This window comes from Nanorana parkeri, unplaced genomic scaffold, assembly GCF_000935625.1.
Source record: "Nanorana parkeri isolate BGI_ZX_2015 unplaced genomic scaffold, ASM93562v1 scaffold749, whole genome shotgun sequence".
NCBI lineage: Eukaryota > Metazoa > Chordata > Amphibia > Anura > Dicroglossidae > Nanorana > Nanorana parkeri.
The window spans coordinates 332,610-352,336 of record NW_017307017.1 but is presented as its reverse complement, the minus strand read 5'-3'; the positions used below and the strand labels follow the sequence as shown (position 1 = coordinate 352,336).

The following is a 19,727-nucleotide window of genomic DNA, read 5'->3' as shown; positions in this document are numbered from 1 at the left end:
GGGGGAGGGGATTTGGGGGAGCACAGGAGAAAACTAGGGGATATAGATCAAATAATCGATAATGAGAATTGTTGACAACTATTCTTATTATTGATTAATCGATTGGTTGGTTTCAGCCCTAGTTTATTAGTTGTGCATTGTACCTTCTGACTTTGTCTAAACACTGTAATTACAATGTATTATTTTGGCAGCATTTTTTTTTCTTTTTTCAGAAATACTGCTGTTACACTATAGTACCATAGAAGTTATACCCCTACATCCACTCCCCCACGCACCTATCCATTAACTGTAATGGACATACAATTATTGAGGTTATTAAATGCTATTTCAAGGCTTCAAAATGTAATTGCCCCCTCTCTGCCTCTTTAATTATCAAATACAATTTTGCTATCCCAAAGAGTAGACACAATTCTGACAACCTTACTGAAAAATGTCCCTATTAAGTGTTAAGTTGACTGTTAGACTTCTTCTATCCTCTCTAACATACACTGCCTGTCCAAACAAAAAGACACACACTCTAATATTTCATTAGACCACCTTTTTCTTTGATTACAGCACAAATTCGCTATAGCATAATTTCGATAAGCTTATGCATTGTCACAACATTTAATTCCATCCAGAGTTGTATTCATTTTTCACTAAGATCTTGTAGTGATGATGGGAGAGTTGGACCACTGTGTAAAGTCTTCTCCAGAACTTCCCAAAGATTCTCAATGGGGTTAAGGTCTGCACTCTGTGGTGCCAATCCATGTGTGAAAATTATGACTCATATTCCCTGAATAACTCTTTCACAATTTGAACCAGACGAATCCTGGAATTGTCATTTTGGAATATTTCTATGCCATCAGGGAAGAAAAAATCCATTGATGGAAAAACCTGATCATTCAGTATATTCAGATAGGGAGCTGACCTCATTTTCTGGGAACATAACATTGCTGAACCTGGACCAATGGAAGGGTCTTAACTATATGTTTAGCTAAATCCAGGTGGTGACTTTTGTTTGGACAGGCAGTGTATTTCAGATGAAGTATAATATCAGAATGTGGTAGATTCAATATGTGGTATTAAGAGATTATGGATATGTTCCTAACTACAAAATATAACCAGTATTAATACACTCTATCAAAAAGAATAATGTGGGAGCAGAGAAGTAGTAATGCATGCAAATGCAACATCAGACTTTTTAAACTTGCCCCTGCACTGACTTTGCTCACTAGAGAGGTTTCTCTCCTCTTAGAACTTATCAATAATATATGACTCTATAGAGCAATACTGCAGAGGGACATGTACTCTGGCACTAAGTGGTCAAATACCAGTTAATGTGCGCGCACACACACACACACACACACACACTTACTTTATATATAGATAAAGGGCAATCTCCCTATCACATGGCTGGCTCTCTCTACCAGAACAGTTGTTTCATAAAGTGGACCTGAACTCAAAACTTCTTATTCTTCCTCATTCTGTGTATTAAGCCTGATGGGTGTATTTCTGCTTTGTGAGATCATCTAAGGCAGTGGTCCCCAACCCCCGGGCCGCGGGACCGGTACCGGTCCGTGGATCAAATGGTGCAGGGCCGCCGAAGGAACATTAACTTATTTCCATTTTATTTACTGTGGTGTGTTTCTCTCGGGTTTGTCCGACTTTCCAGGACGAGAGGTTAACCGGGAGCTGAGAGACGTCACCTAAAGCCGCACCAATACCGCGCATGCGCAAAATATCGTGATATCGGGGCGGTTTTAGGTGACGTCTTGAGCTGAGCGGCTGCAAGCTGCAGTGGCGTTGTAGCTTTGGTAAAGAGAAGGTGTGCATCGCTCTTCTCTCTGTTCACCGGTACTTTCTCATGTTTAACAGTGCTTGGTGTACGTGCATATTGTGTTTGCTCAAATTTAACCCACAAATTAGCAAAAATTAGTACGAAACAGACGTTGTTAGAAAGTTTCCTTGGGAAAAAGAAAAGGCCCAGTGAAGAGACAGAAGAAGGGCCTTCAACATCAAAGAAACATGTAACTTTTAACAGACAATCCCATGAGTCCTACTTGAAATATGGATTTATCGGGACAGGTGATTCCCACACACCAAAACCGCTCTGCATAGTTTGCGGCGACCAGCTCTCTAATGAAGCAATGAAACCTTCAAAACTGCTTCGCCACTTGAACGGCAATTTTACCGCGGCCCGGCGCGGTAAAATTATCAAACGTTGACCGGTCCGCGGCGATAAAAAGGTTGGGGAGCACTGATCTAAGGCACTACCTGTGACTGCTAGTCTCATGAGATTTGGAGTGAGATTTGGTGATGTCACCACTGTGCTGCTAACTGTTCTCCTTGCTGAAGACAAAAGCTACAACGCAAACGTCTCTCTGCTTCTGCCTGATCCACAGATATGGATCTCTGTTTTCTGCACCTCTCCTGCTGCTTTTTGAATATTACCCCACCAGTCATTAGGGAGGCAACTGATATGCGGAAGCAAAGCCTTTTCTACCAAGATGGCCACCTCCACACAGAGACACAATGTAGAACAAGGCATAACACAGTAATAAGGAAATAAATCAGCTAAAGGGAGACTACAAGCAATACTGGTAACTGGTCTTTTGCCTTCCGCTTCCCTTTCCTTGGGCACAGTTGTCAAAATTCGGGTCCTTCTTACAAAGTTTCTTATGCAACCGCAAATGTAGGCATTAATAGTGTTGAGCAAAAGTGAACCGCTGCTTGAGCATTCATATGCTTCTCTCCCTCAGAGCCTCCACCATCCGCAACCACTGCCAAAATGACATATTAAAACAGCTCCACAGCACAATTCTATTCTATTTTTTCCACAAAAAAATTAAGTATCCAAAATATTGCAGTAACAACCTGAAACTGTTTTTTATATGCAATTTTAACATACAGTCAAGAATTAAGCTAAAGCTAACCTGCGGGCAAGGCGAAATAGTATTCCCTACAAAATCTGTTATGTTCTATATAAAAAGAGATATTACATCAAAATAATTAAAAGGGATCTTTGCTTTATTTTTATTCTCCTTTGTAGCTCTATTAACACATGATTCAAGCAGATGTGTTGGTTGGTAGTGTTTCTAGTGCTTTGTTCCAGCTAGGTATTGAAAAAGACAACAAGGTCCAACCAAAGCAGTGCTTACGTCATCACACAAGGCCAAGCTATTCAGCGACTGCAAGGGGTGGGTGGGTGACCGGTCACTTGACACAAAGAAGACTAGCAGCAGTGATTGGTCCACATAACAGGAAGCAGGCGGTGAAGGAGCCTTTTCAGAATATGAAGGTAATCAATTTTGTAAGCAAGGAAGGTTTACATTGCAAAAGTAGCCAGCATTACTGGTATGTCTACTGATATACCGTAGCTATTCTCTCTATACCCACTGTATGAGCAAAGTATTCATCTTTGAGGTTAAGGGTAATGTGTATATCTTTTTATAACGTGTAGAATTAAAATGAAATTATTTTATTTATTTTTTTGATGGGGGAGGCAGTTTAGTTGGTGCTATAATTTTCCACAGCCTAAAACACTGTGTCCAATTTTATTCACCAAAGATAATGAACCATCAAATCTTCACTTGTCATATGGCTGTTGAAATGATTAAAACTCACTAACTGAACCCTGATCTAAATTAAATTGTTTGCCATGCCAAACCCTACGCTAATAACTTGCTTATATCACTTATTAGAGACTAAAACATTATCATTATTTACTTGTGCAAATTAATTGCAAAGTTTGCAAGGTCTAGTTAGCTTCAGCATTGATACTGCACTACCAGTGACACTGGGCCTATCACCATCCAGTCTGCCCCTGTATAGATTATATTATACATGCAGGTATAGACTGACTGTATATTGTACAATGTGGTAACAATAACTATTCCAGATGGCTTATGTGGGTATAAATCTGGTTGGCTATACATGCAGTTTCTTTTATCTCATCCTATAACATAAGCACTGCACATTAGTGCTGCAATGCTGTACAAGCCTTGCATTTTGATGTAAATGGTGTGCTTAAGCATACCATACAGAATAACCTTGGTGCATTATTATTATAGAAGGCACTGGAAAGAAAAGACATTTTTGGTATCCCTTTATTACTAACAAAAAACAAAGCCATATAATTTTTCATGGCTGAGACACCGACATATATTTAAAAGCATTTACGATGCATCAAGGCCCTGCCTGACTTTGCTACGTGTCTCACTGGTTACTATTCTTACTGGAGTCTACGTAAACATCTTGTATCGTGTGAAGGATGAACAGTGGCATTAAAGTAGTTGGTGTGTATATAATGAATCTATCCCAAATATCTCTAGGCATAACATGACCCACATAGCGCTGTGAATATTACAAAAAAGAACATTATGCTGTGTTTCAGCTGAATTTATTATGTACATATTCATTCACATTTTTATAAAATGAGATGAGACCAGACAGTTTCCATTTGTCAGCACTGCAGGTCCCCATGATTATCCCTTTCTCAGAAAGCTGGTGTTTTATACAGTTTACCATTTAAATAGGAAGACAGAAGAGGCAATGGATCTAAAAAGATGGAGAGTTCAGTCAATCTCTTATATATCCCTATATGAGGCAGTAAATCATCTCCACATACTGTATAGCAAGGATGAGAGAGTTGTCTAATGTAATGGAGCACTGTAATGTAGGAGCCATGTCTGCTTATGAAAGCTTGATGCAATATGGCTGTAACTGTTGTTTATACCCCATCCTACTACAGTATATATTCCTCCTATAATATGGAATTTTCCAGCATCAGCCAGGTCAGTTTTCATGATGTCATGTGCCAGTAGCCCCCCACACATACTTCCAATCATCCTACACCAGGTATTGCTATGTATGTGATGCCTTGCTATCATCACACACTCTCCAATCTGGACCCATGTGACACACCTTTGTGCATCCCCCCTGAACCCCACAAATGCATAACCCACAACCCAACCCATGCACACATCGCCTGGCTCTCACCTGCAGCCTGGGGGGGAAAGGGAGTGGAAGGTGGAGAGAGAAAACATCTCAGCTCGATCCGCCATCTTCAGCCAGAGAGGTGATGGACTGGAAGCGGATCATACACAGACACACCCTGGGGACAGGGAGGAAAGGACAGTCCACAGAACGGCGGCTCCGGCCACCAGATGAGATAAGACAAGGGACCGCAATCTAGCTCCCAGATTGCAGGGTGACCGTCCTGGGGACAGCGCCCAGTGACAGCCGCTTTGTAGAACAGTCAGAGCCTCTCCTACATGATCCTCTGTCAGGATCCTTACTGATCCTCTGGCTTCACGGCCAGTCCTTTCCCCTGGCCGCCTAGGAGGTTGGCTTGCTTCTCCGCCGATTGTGATGGCTTGCTGCGGCTTTGATGCAGTCACATCCAGGAGAGACTGCACAAGCTAGGAACCAATACACAGAATGGGGGAGGGGAGAGTGGGGAGAGGGGTGGGTGGTATGGATATAGGAAGTGCTTGGGAGAAAGGACGGCGAGCGAGCTCAGGCAAGGGTACGATACTCTACAATGCACTGCAGGCGGAGGAGCTGGGAGCTGTCCAGCCCATGGTGCTGAAACTGCTGCGCATTACACGGCCGGCCGAACGGAGCCACACGTATGCTACCAGCAAATGGCTCTTCCCTGCGCCACCATCACACAAAAACAGGACTGGCAGCAGGCTTTCATTCAATCACACTGACGTCACCTTGATTATTAAATCCCCATAATGATTAATCGCACATCCTGGGATTGTTGTGGTTCTTAGATTAAAACACACTAATGTAGGTCATCAAGCAGCTGTGCACTGGAATGGATTGGACATTTCTAGCTCTGTACTGGTAGACATTAGTAACTGGGAGGTTTTTTTCATATGCCCATTGTGTGCTATAATGCAAATGCAGGACAGATGATGTCTTGTTATGCTGAGACTCCATATAATGTAAAGTCCCCGCTCACACCGAGGGTTTTTGTATCTCCAAACTCGGAGCTATAAAACACCAGGCACATGGAATCCCATTGTTTCCTATGGCTCCTGTTCACACCTGAGCGTTCTGTCGCTTGTAGCAAAACGCCTGTCGCTGGAAAAAGTACATGAGCATCTTTTCTGCAGATTTGTATGATTTTGGCCCCATAGATTGTATTGTGATTGTAATGTCTTCCTTTATATAGCACTGCACAAACTGTTGGCGCTATATAAATCCGGTATTATAATAATAATAATAGATTTAAATAGAAACACATGACAAAAGCTTTTTCATGGTTTTTTTTAGCGTTTTCTTGCACTGGGGAACAAAATGGAGGACAGCAGAAGCTGAAAAATGTGCGACAAAACACTTGACAAACGCACATCAACGCACATAAAAATGCTCAAAAAAGCCTGAAAAACGCTTGAAACACTGACACTTAGCTGTGAATAGATCCAAAAGGAGAAACAAAACATGCAATCAGGCCCCAAAAAAAGCTCCTGGACGTCTTTGCCGTGACAAGCAGCAGCACAGCTCTCAGGCCTGGTGCAGACCTGAGCAATCCGGGATCGTGCGTCCCGGAACAGCACAGTCCTGCAAAATTGAAGACAGCGATTGCCATGTGGCCCCATTGATTTCAATGGGGTTACATATGCACGACAATCGCAGAAAAAGGTACATGTGCCTGTTTTTGCGGCACACTACGCACGGCTGTTTTAGGATGCACTGGCTGAAATCGCAGCGGGAAACTGCACAATCTGCCTGGCGCAACTGTGGTGCCATTAGAAAATAATGGTACCCACAGCGCGATTGCTTGAGATGGGCAATCCGCGTGGTATCGTGCATGATTGCCGCGTGGTCACAGATCGCCTAGGTGTGCACCGGCCTTCAAGTGTGAACAGCCACCATAGGATACAGTGGGAACCCTCATGTCTCACTTCTAGTTAATATCACCATATTGTACAATATACAGTCTATACTTACATGTATTATATAATCTATGCAGGGGCAGACTGGATGGTGGTAGACCCAGGGTAACCATAAGTAGTAATGATGAAGGCAACTAAACCTTGTAAGCTTTGCAACACAATTAAAACACACTAATTAGTGGCACAACAATAGCCATAGTAGAAGGGGGTACCATTAGGGTGGATGATTTAAAAAATATATATATATTGGGCTTTTGTTATTTTACTAGTTTAGGTGTAAAGATACCCCTGGTCTCTACACCTGAGTGCTCAGATCTGATATTAAAGATGGCTTCTGATTATTTGATATAATAGGAAATGCAGACAGAGGACTGGGGCTCCTTCTGCTGTAGCAGGGTATGTAAGGTATGATGGTGGGAATCCCTAGTGAGACCCAACCGCACACATCCCTAGTGAGACCCAAACGCATCCCTGGTGAGACCTGCACGCATCCCTGGTGACACCCAAACGCAGTCATGGTGAGATTTGCACGCAGCCCTGGTAAGGCCCAAACGCAGCCCTGGTGCGATCTGCATGCACCCCTGTATAATTGCTGTGTAATCATGGATTGATGAGATCTGCAGTCCTCTATAGATAGTTGCCATTCTCCATTGCTGTAAAATTAATGATTATACAGCAATAGAGAATGGCAACTGGCTATAGAAGGCTACAAACCTCCATGATTGCTGGTTGCCATTCTCCATGGTGGGGAGGGAGGCATATTGAGGAACCTGGCCTTGGGGCAGCAGAGAGTAAATTCGGCCCTGTGTAGTACGGAACAGGACTCTGTGATATACAACAGAGCTTACAGAGCACAGTGGACTGGAGAATGTAACATAGTGCCTTTTACATTTCTGGTCAGTGGGAGGAAGAATTTTGCTGGCGTTGATGGTCAGAGGGAGGAGAAAAACACTTCAGCATTGGAAACCTCAATATTGGTGGCCAGTGCCCCAGGTGATGTTTCTAATTTGTGAGAGCAAAAATGAATGCCCCAGTGTTGACAGTCAGTGGGAGTAAAAAAAAGCCTAATCATTGCTGTTAGTGGAAGCAATGCCCCAGCATTGGTGTCTGTAGGTTGAGTAAGAGCCCTAGCTAGCTCCTTTTGCGCCCGAGGCAAGAACAGAAAATTGTGCTCCCCAACAGGCCTGTGCGTTATGTGACGTCATGCGCCCGACTCCAGGATGGCGGCGCGCATGCGTGGAATGCGTTGGTGGCCAAATCCAAAAGAGCATAAAAATTTGTGTAGTTTGACGAAAGTAATGAAACACATTTTTAGTCTTTGCACAAGTCTAGTAATATGTGTGTGTGGGGGGTTGTTTCTTTTTTAATGTATTTTTTATTATTATTATTTTTTTGTACTGTTGGGGGGCTTTCGGGAAAATATTTAGGGTCTAAGCAGATCCCTGACATTTGCCTTATGAAATAGAAAAAGAGATTGAGGGACACAAAGTCCTCGGCCCATACAGGCGAGGATCCGAGGAGAAGCTGGAGCCTGTGCCGCTCCTTTTCTTGGCATAGGGTGCCATTCCTGAGCAGTGTCTGATTAACCCCCTCCCCCCCCCCCCCCCAGCATTCTTTTGAAATAAATCCCCCAAGTATTAGTGTCACCGGGACAACTAAGTCCCCTGCACTGTTGTCAGTTGTCCTCTGTCCCCTTATTTGCCTGTGCTTGATGGATGTTTTAAAAAAACAGTGTTTTTATGAATGTTGAAATTAACTGATCATATTTTCACAGTGATTTATTTTAAAAAATGCAGCATATTCAATAGAGATAGAATTACCTTGCTCCAAGACATGATAAAGTATATTTTGGATAGAATAGGGATGTACGTATCTTTAAGTCTTGATTGTCTTATAGACAGTAGGTTTTCACACACATCAATCTGAACAAAGCTACCAAAGACAGTCTTGATTTGTTGTAGTTTAGAGCAAAATCATGTGCAGAATGTATAATGATAGAATAGTAAAAGTTTATGTTATACACCTTATGGTGCTGCCATCATTACTGGCCCTAGTACACACTTTTGAGATGTCATTGGCAAAAAAATAAATAAAATAATATTTTAAGCGATAATCAGCATGGATTCACAAAGGACAGTTGTCAAAAATATCAACTTTCCTTTCATTAGGAAGTAAACAAAAACCTAGGGGGTTATTCACAAAGCTGCCGAAGGATCTAGTCGTAGCTTTGGCTGATCCTTCGGCTAGCTTTGGCCCCAGGACCCCTTTGGTTCAGTAGAACCGAAGGGCTGCTGTACGGGCTATTCACTATAGCCAGTACAGCTCCCGAAGCTGGCCGAGGGGCTCAGTCGAGCTGAAGGCATATGCTTCGGCTCGATTGAGCCCAGGTGAAAGTCGAAGCTGGCCGAACGGCTGACCATTGGCCGGCCGACAGCCTGCTACTGACTGCTGGGCTCCGGCCACTTGCACAGACAGTGTCATTACTCTCCCAGACGCTCCAGGAGTCTCCCGCTATTACATAGCGGCTCCCGGCCGCCCGGGAGTGAAACACTTCCTCCCGGAAAGGTTTACTCTGCTGCAGAGTAAACCTTTCCCTACTCTGTTTTTTATTTTTTTTCTTCTGACATCGGAGCCGCCGGCCGCTGTCGGCCAGAAAGAAAAAACAGCATAGGAATGCATAGCTACATTCCTATTGGCTATTTCAATTTGCAATAGCCAATAGGAAACTAGCTATTGCACCCGCCCACTGCTGCTGTCAATCAGCAGAGGGGACCTGAAGTACTCCATCAGGTCCCCTTCTAGTGATTGACAGCAGCAGAGGGCGGGTGCAATAGCCAGCTTGCTATTGGATATTGCAAATTGAAATAGCCGATAGGAATCTAGCTATGCATTCCTATGGGGATTTTTTTTTTTTTATTATTCTGGCGGCAGCAGAACCGCCGGGTTCTCAGTGTAATGACTGATCAGTGTCCCTGGTTAACGGGTAACCAGGGACACTGTTCTATCATTAGGATGAGAGCTTAGCAGAGCCGGCTTTCATATCACCCCCGGTTCTGACAAGCTCTCATTGTAATGACAGCTGGTCCCGGCCAAAAGATTAGCTGAACTGAATTTGTTCTCCTTTAGAAGAGGCGATTAAGGGGAGATATGATAACCATGTATAACTACATAAACAGTCCATATAGTGAACTGCAAAGTAATAACCCCAAAGATTGTTGATCCAGAAAAGATTCAATTGTCTTAGGAAATCAGTAAGGAATTTTTTCTCCTGTTGGAGCAAATTGAACCATGCTGTATACTGTAAGGGTTTTGGGGTTTTCCCCTCTGAATCAATTGTTAGTAAAGGGTTATGTTTATGGAGGTTTTCTATTTATTCATCTTTTTTTCCTCTATTTGTTAAATGTCATAGGCTTTACTACAGGTCAACACAAAGCTTGAAACATATAAGGACTGACTGTCTAATTGAGAAGTCAGGAATATAATTCCCACTGAAGCCATGAAAATTTTTTTGATTTGCCTAGCAGAATAAATTAATGTAATGCTGAAAATGGAAGCCTTATCTCTAATCACTGCATCAAATAGTTTCAAACGATTTTAAAGAGTAATCATTAGCTGTAAATGTAATTCCTTCAGGGCATATATACAGTTGTGTGAAAAAGTGTTGGCCCCCTTCCTGATTTTTCATTGTTTTGCACGTTTGTCACACTTTAATGTTTCAGATCATCAAACAAATTTAAATATTACTCAAAGATAACACAAGTAAACACAACATGCAGTTTTTAAAGGAAGGTTTTTATTATTAAGGGAAAACAAAATCCAAACCCACATGGCCCTGTGTGAAAAAGTGTTTGCCCCCTAAACCTAATAACTGGTTGGGCCATCCTTAGCAGCAAGAACTGCAATCAAGCGTTTGCGATAACTTCCAATGAGTCTGTTACAGCGCTGTGCAGGAATTTTGGTCTCTCATCTTTGCAGAATTGTTTTAATTCAGCCACATTGGAAGGTATTCGAGCATGAACTGACTTTTTAAGGTCATTGGGGGGCGCCCGGTATTTTTAAAATTAGCGGTCATCAGCGGCTTGTGAGCCGCTGATGACAGCTATTAATTTAAAGGGGACAGTCTGCTGAACAGTTCTACTATAAACTGATGGTCGCTAAAGCGACCATCAGCTTATAGTAGAACTGTAAATGCCAGGTCCGTACGACGTACTGAGCTGGCCAGCTGGAAGCACTTTTGTAGCTCCGTACGACGTACGTCCTTGGCATCGAAAGGGTTAAAAACTGCATGTTGTGTTTACTTGTGTTATCTTTGACTAATATTTAAATTTGTATAGGATTTATATAGCGGCAACAGTTTGCGCAGCGCTTTACAAAATAAGGAAGACATTACAATCACAATACAATTCAAGACAAGATAGTAAGGAGGGCCCTGTCCATGAGGGCTTACAATCTATATAGTCCAATCAGCCATAACATTATGACCACTGACAGGTGAAGTGAATAACATTAATTATCTTGTTACAACGGCACCTGGAAGTGGATGGCATATATTAGGCAACAAGTGAACATTTTGTCCCTGAAGCTGATGTGTTGAAAGAAGAAAAAATGGACAAGCGTAAAGATTTGAGCGACTTTGACAAGGACCAAATTGTGATGGCTAGACAAGTGGGTCAGAGCAACTCCAAAACTGCAGCTCTTGTGGGATGTTCCTGGTCCGCAGTAGTCAGGACCTAGCAAAAGTGGTCCAAGGAAGGAAAACTGGTGAACTGGCCACAGGGTCATGGGCAGCCAAGGCTCACACGGGGAGCAAAGGCTGGTCCGTAAAGTCCAATCCTTTAGAAAAGCTACTGTAGCTCAGATTGCTGACGTTAATGCTGATTCTGATAGAAAAGTATCTGAACACACAGTGCATTGCAGTTTGTTGTGTGTTTGGATGCATAGTCGACCACCGAATGTGCCTACAAAGGGCCACATGAGTATCAGAACTGGACTACACAGCAATGGAAGAAAACATCCTGGTCTGCTGAATCACATTTTCTTTTACATCATGTGGATGGTTGGGTGCGTGTGTGTCGCTCACCTGGGAAAGAGATGGCACAGGGTGAACTATGTGAAGAAGAAAAGCTGGCAGAGGCAGTATAGTGCTTTGGGCAGTGTTCTGTTGGGAAACCTTGGGTCCTGCCATTCATGCGGATGTTGCTTTGACACATATCACCTACTTAAACATTGTTGTTGACCAAGCACACCCCTTCATGGAAACAGTATTCCCAGATGGCGGGGGCCTGCTGCAGCAGTAAAATGTGCCCTGCCACACTGCAAAAATGGTACAAGAGTGGTTTGAGGAACACATGTTCGAGGTGTTGACTTGGCCTCAATCCAGATCTCAATCCAATCAAACATCTGTGGGATGTGCTGGAAAAACAAATCGGATTCATGGAGGCCCCAACACACAAGACTTAAAGGATCTGCTACTGATGGCTTGGTGCCAATACCACAGCATACCTTCAGAGGTCTAGTGGAGTCCATGCCTACATGGGTCAGGGCTGTTTGGGCAACAAAAGGTGGACTTACTCAATAATAGGTGGGTGGTCATAATGTTATGGCTGATCGGTATATAACCACATAGCATTCTCCTGTATCAAAGAACTCTGGGAATTTAGAAAACTTGCTCATGCAGTGGGGCTGCCACTGCACTGCAAGGGTTAAGTGCTCATTTTGTCTAAGGAGCTCAAATAAAACAGATATACTCACCTGATCCTTGGCCCCCCAGCCTCTTCTTCCCAGGGCTCCAGCAATCTAAGTACTGCTGACGCCATCACATCTTAAGCTGCCCATACACCTTACGATCATCGTATGAAACTTTTTGTCCGATGATCGAACCGACGTACGGTTTTCGTACGGCAGCCCCATCCTGCCCCGATTATCACAAGGTTCAATCAGCTGTAGTTAAAAAATACAACTGGACGAATCACGGTAATCGACCGCAGGTATTTTCGTTTTTGCATGAGCAGTGTTAATCGTACGAAAATCGTATGATCGACCGAAGTTTTCTAACCTGCTGGATAGTCAAAAGTCGATCGGTTGTACAGTATTTGCGGTTGTACACTGCCCATCAACCGTAAAAAAATCAGCCAATAATTGTAGGGTGTATGGGCACCTTAAAGGAGAACTATGGGGTAAGTGTTTTCCCCATAGTTCTCCTCAGGGTCATGCGAGGACATCAACTAGCGTTCTCCCGTCACCCTAAGCTCAGTATATTGCGAGCTACAGCTCGCAGTATACTGAGAAGGCCGCAGCCGGGACGTATCCCGACATTACTGTCGAGATCCACCCAGCTGCGTGATTGACAGCTGGCTCTGCCTATCAAGAGGCAGAGCCAGCTGTACCCACCCCCTCCCCCGTTCGTTCCTCCAGTCAGGGCTGGAGGATCGGAATCCCTGCAGGGAGCTGTGAGTGACAGTCATGGCTCTCTGCAGGGACAGCATCGAGAAGTGAGCAAGCGACAGTATGTGTTCGCTCACTTCCCGATTTATTGAGTTTCACTGTCACACGTCGGCTCGAACTATGAGGTTGAGTGAAAATTTAAGGCAGGCTATCGCACCTCTCAGAATAGCCGATCAGAGTGTGCAGGTCATTAGGTGCGGCGCTAATCGATTGAAAATTTTCCAGCTTGCTCCTTTGATCAGCTGATCCAGGAATGCCGGCTGAAAGGGAACCAACAGCCCCACACACTGTGCGGATTCAAAATTCCAACAGTGTATGGGCACCTTTAGGCAATACACCAATGATTTTTGTAATTCCAGTAATAGCACTTCCAATGATTTTTGTAATTCCAGTAATAGCACTTCCAATGATTTTTGTAATTCCAGTAATAGCACTTCCAATGATTTTTGTAATTCCAGTAATAGCACTTCCAATGATTTTTAATGGGCAAAGGTGTAAAGAAATGACGCCTGTCCAGTTTTTGATCCATTGGCAGTAAAGGCATGTTAACAGACAACCTAGGAGTATATAGAAGCTAAAGGAAAATGTATGAAACCAGTGATAGCTGGAGCTAGTGGAGCCTCTGTTATTAGTAATAACTGCAACCAAAATTTCTGATTGTTAATCAGATCAGTGCCTGCAATGTTTAGTGGCACCTTTGGACACGCCAAACTGTTTTGGTTCACGTTTATTCTGAAATGTTTTACCTAAATGATCTGCATTTGATTTGCTTGAGTTACCCTGATGCGCCTCCTTTGGTTTGATGGTAATGATGCATGACCCAGCTTCTGTTTTCTTGTGTTTAGGGCTGCAGCTAACGATTATTTTCATAATCGATTAGTTAGCCGATTATTAAGTTCGATTAATCGGATAAAAAAAAAAAAGGCTCCAGTGATGGACTACTAGTTTCTATTGAGATTGTAGTCCAGCACGGGAGCAAGCTTGGTGGTGGAAGTAAAAAAAAAGAGTGTGGTGTGCAATATAGTACAGTATACAGCGGCGCAGTGCAGAATACCAACAGCTATTGAGGAAGGTAGCAATAGTACATTATAGTATAATGTTGTACTATTGCTGGCATTTGTTGTATTCCTATATAGCTGCTGGTATTCTGCATTTCGCCGTATAATCATTATACAGCGCACTGCAGAATACGACCAGCTATAGAGGACTACAAATCCCAGCAATAGTACATTATACTATAATGTACCATTGCTAGGATTTGTAGTCCTCTATAGCTGGTGGTATTCTGCAGTGCGCTGTATAATGATTATACTGACCAGATTACCACTGACCAGTTATAGAGGACTACAAATTCTTGAATGACGGTGTTGTCGGCGGGCAGCGGCGTTGTTCGTTATCGGTGGGCAGCGGCGAGTCGGGAAGCTCACCGGGAGGTGAGGGCCAGACGCATGTCCTCAGCGTGGGCGTGGCGCAAGCGGCGTCGCGTGAGCGGGTATACCAGCGTAGGTGCGAGCGGCTCAACCGACGTGGGCGTGGCGTAAGCGGCGTGCAGCGGGTATACCAGCGTAGGCGCGAGCAGATTAACCGACATGGGCGTGGCGTAAGCAACGGGCGTGAGCAGCGTGCCGGAAATTTGAATTTTAGCCGATGAATCGACGATGGAAAACGTTGACAACGTTTTCCATCGTCGATTTTAATCGACTTAATCGAATAATTGTTGCAGCTCTACTTGTGTTTAACGCACTTTATTCACTGTAAGTCTCCATTTACTTTGACCTGCTTTGCACTGTGTTTCTTCTTATGTTTCAGTAGCACTGTATTGGACTGCAAAAGGCACTATTTATCAACACCCCTCCCCCCAACTACATCAGTCCTACATAACAGACACCCTTACATTCTTCTAGAATTTTCTAGCAACATGGAGTTCACTGCACTCTCAATGACTCTATGCCGTTCTGCCCCTAAGGTAAAAAAGCACATACACATCTATGTGCATAAAGTAATATACACCTATAATGCTTATTATTGCAGAAAAAAAGAATGGCAGCCTTGGGAGGCGTGTTCTAATTTATAGTATATCTGGTGAGGGGCGTAGCTAAACCCATTCGTAGGCTGCCATGTATTGCGTCAGGAAAGGAAAATTACCGATAGGTAGGTATACAGTTTTCCGTTATGTCACAGTACCTATAGTTTATATGGTGCATAGTAGAATGTGTACCTGTCTTGCGCCATCATCCTCTTGGCGCACTACTGCACATCTCTATTGCGCCAAATATTGACAAACTCATTTTCTGAACCATGATTTATTTTGTGCAGATTTTTTTTCTTTTACAATTGCCACACTAGGCGCATCTTTCATTTCATATCCTTCAAATATCTGGGACACCAAAAATATTTTGGCCATAATTTTTTTAGGGGGGCAAGTAATGTTCAGCTCTAAAATGTGCATTTTAACATGTTTCCCCCCAAAAAAACAATGGCTTGGGCAGTGAAATGTTTAAAGGCTTTTTTTTTGTTTTTGCCACAACTGTTTAGTGTGTTCAGTCTTATGATAACAAGTATAAAAATACCAAAAACAAAAAAGAAATACTTTATAGCACAAGCAGTTTATGACATATATTATCACTAGTACATAGCATGCAAACTGAAAGCATATCGTCGAGACAAGAGGTTAAGTGCTATAAAAAAAAAGTCCAAGTATGATCAAATATTGTGTATAATAATACATATAACAATATATTCTTAGGGCGGTTTATTTGTTAGACAAAATATTCTCAAGACATTTATTCAAGTACATTTCTAAGATGACTAGCATGCAAACTGTCTGGAAACCAGATTAAAAACCTGAATTCTATTACTGACATTACCAGGGGTTGTTTACCCTGATCTCCTCCTTAAAGTAAACCTTTTGTGCTGAAAAAAACTTTACACAAATATAGGGTGTTATTTATAAAGAAGAATGGTTATCACTATTAACTTGAATTTTACAGTCTGGACCATTTACAGTGAATGGAAGGAAGCTAGTTGTGACCCACCTTTTTTTTCTCAACACCCATCTACTTTCTGAGACCTCCACTAGCTTTCTGTGGAGCTTTTTTCTAAAGCACAATATGGTTGCAGTAAGACCATACTGCTGCTTTAAAAGCCAGTCCCAGAAGTGCTGAATTGCCAGCCGGAACCCTTAATCAAATAATTATTTTGCCAGAGCGTCACAAACTATTCCAGGGTAAAGGCAGAGTAGGCATGTCTCCTCACTTTACAGCACTTGGTGTCTATGGAACCTAAAAGCTTGCCCAAGCACCATCATGCGTGGGGTGGTTAGGTCTATGCAAATACCAACTCTAGAAAGTTGGCTTAAATTATCTCAATATTATCATCCACAAGTACGGGTACACTTTAAACTTTGGACTCCTCTTTAAAAATGTCTGCAACCCAGCAGCAACAAGATTCCAGGTTTTGTTTACCAACTTTCATATTCCAACAAAGGTTTGAACCTAATTCATTTTAATGTGGCAATCAGCAAGCTCTCCAGACGCTGAAAAATGAGGAGCATTTTGATGCTCACTGACATAGCTTGTTCTACACATTATACATACTGTATGTAGCAATAAAAAAACTCAATATACTGATTTCAGCTGAGACATCTAACAGAAAGTTAAATCTTAAGCTATCAGTGACCAAAATCACTAGTTAAGCCATTAAAGGGGCTTTCATTTCTATTTAGTGCATTCAAGGATTTTTGCATCCCTGCAACAAGTCCATATAGGCTCCTGTGAGAAGATTTTCCTGGGAAATGCCCAGGGAATTCATCAGCTGTTGAGCGATAACATCTCCATCCTGTGAAGTCTGGGATTCTGTAAGAACTACCTATCAAAACATAAAAATACATTGAGAGACATGCATCAAAATAACTGTTAAATAATAACACAAATGGTAGAAATTGTGTTTATGGCAAAAGAGAATTGATATCAGGAAGTTAAAAAGTGGGCACTTGGCAGGTGTATCTACCATCTACTGAATGTCCCTTTCCAGCTCCCAGGTCTAACAGTGTCAACCTAGCTTAGTACACATTTCCATGATAGGTGAGCTGAATACTGGCCCGGACATCACATGCTCTCTCCCACCAAGAGTAAATTTCCAGTGGAGTGCTGGGCAAGCACAGACACTGCACGATCTCCTTCTGCATCCACCACCCAATGAGACCTAGTCTAAAAGGTATAATGTATGTGTGGTGTTGTGGATTTCTCTGATCAGTAGGCACATTTATTGTTTCAGGGCAGCATGTTTACTTGGTAGCAAATGTATATTTGACATGAATGGTATTAGCCAGAAACGTGACAACACTACATGCCAGGTCTAGTCTTGTTATTCCTGAGGGGTAGCCTCATCTGGTCTCAGTGGTTGATTGTGTTCCATACAAAGCAGAGTAATGTCTTCTTCTCAGGTACCAATCACGTGCTCATATCAGATTTTGCTGGTCCAGAAAGGTTTTATGTGTTCTATGACTGACACTAGCACAGGTTTTGCTAACAGGAGTCTGGATATAAGCAATCAAGCAAAAGAGGTTTGGTTTTATTTAGCTCTGATAATATGAGCCTATATGTGACAATCCCTTAGGTTCATTGTGCCTTTATGAGATACCTATTGTGTTACAAACTAGTAAATGCAGAAAGAACTTATTACAATAGGATTAACTATGCTGGCTGTAAATCTATTGCTATAGTGTACTGGACGTGTGTAATGTATATGTAGTACATATATACAGCACACACCTCCACTACACTCCAGCAATAGAGTTACAATTTTCCACTGCTAACATGAATAGGTTAAACCATGATCCATAGTACATAACATGTAGTTGTACTATGGATCATTTAAAGTCACCTGTCCCTTTAAGAAAAAGTATCGGTAATTGGTATCGGCAAGTACATGAGGGGATGTACTTGTACTTGGGCCTGAAAAAGTGGCATCGGGACATCCCTAATTAACTATATATCATCTTGTGGATCTGTATAAAAAAATGGGATATGTATTTTACCTCTGGATATTTCTTGCACAAGGCACAAGGATAAACCTAAATATACACAATGCAGATCTGTTTGTAAACCTGGCAGACTATGTACACGTAAATCAATTAAATCTCTTACCATTTTGAAAACGATGAACTACATCATGCTGTGCAATTTATCACTATATATCAATATTTTTCTATTCAACAAACCATTTTCTATTCACTTGCCTCTGAACTTGCTAGAAAATCTGATTGCTTCAGGGAAGTCAATTTACTAGCAGTCTCAGCCCTCCTTTCATGTCAGAGCCCCCTACTTTTCTAAAAGTGTCAAATCAGTGCCTGTGCAGGCGAAGGTCCTCTGCTCCTCCCCTTATTTCACTACATAACCTTTTATGTAGCAGCCAGAGGAGGAGCAAAGCATACTTGAATGACAGATCAAGTCTGCTGGGGCTGCCTTCATGGGGTTGCCATCACTTTCAAGCTTGTGGCACAAGTGACGAGGGAGCATGGATCCGGCTTCCCGGCCAATCTGGAAGCCGGGCAGCGTGTAATGGCGCACTGCCCGATACAGGAAGTATCGGGCTAGGCATCGGAGGATTTGGACGAGTACTCGCCTAAATATTAGGTATCGGCACCGATACTAGTATCGGTAACGGTGCATCCCTAGTCAATATGGAATAACTTCCTTACCTCTAGTTCTATAAATTCTCCTAAATCTTGTACTCGGTCCAGGTGAATCCTCGTTTGTCCTACTAAGAAGAGAAATCGTTCCTTCACAACTTTACCTCGGACTCCTAAAGCCTGGGTCAGGACATCCTAATAAATTAAAGGTACACAAAGTAAAAGGTAGGTGTGTCTACATACCATATACAGGTGAAACTCGAATAATTAGAATATCATGCAAAAGTAATTGCAGTAAGCTCTGCAAAAGGGGCCCAAACCAAGTACTGAGTACATATGCATGCTTGTACTTTTCAGAGGTCCGATATTGTTCTATGTACAATCCTTGTTTTATTGATTGCATGTAATAATCTACTTTTTTGAGGTTGTGGATTTGGGGTTCTTGGGGTTTTCATGAGCTGTAAGCCATAATCATCACAATTATGACAAATCACAGCTTGAATTATCTTGCTTTGCATGTAATGAGTCTATCTCATATATTAGTTTCACCTTTTAAGTTGCATTAGTGAAATAAATGAACTTTGCACGATATTCTAATTATTCGAGTTTCACCTGTACTGTACATAGCAATGCCTGAAGCTTAAATTGACAAATCATTCTGTAATGGCCACATCAGCTACTAGGGAAACACTGGGGACGATTCAGGAGTTGAGAACATTTACTCAATAAATTGCAGCTGTGTTCATTTTGAATGCTTAAGT

At 42.4% G+C, this 19,727-nt stretch overlaps 1 protein-coding gene across 1 annotated transcript in view; it reads right to left on the bottom strand.

The window, feature by feature from the left end:
• The window catches only part of MAPK8IP2 (mitogen-activated protein kinase 8 interacting protein 2), a 53,204-nt gene extending 48,073 nt beyond the window's left edge, over nucleotides 1-5,131 (bottom strand). The window contains exon 1 of the mRNA XM_018564421.1: nucleotides 4,981-5,131. Within this exon, the coding sequence (XP_018419923.1) occupies nucleotides 4,981-5,045 (65 nt within the window). The 5' untranslated portion in view covers nucleotides 5,046-5,131. The remainder of the gene's footprint in view (nucleotides 1-4,980) is intronic.
• Between the last annotated feature and the right edge of the window lie 14,596 nt (nucleotides 5,132-19,727).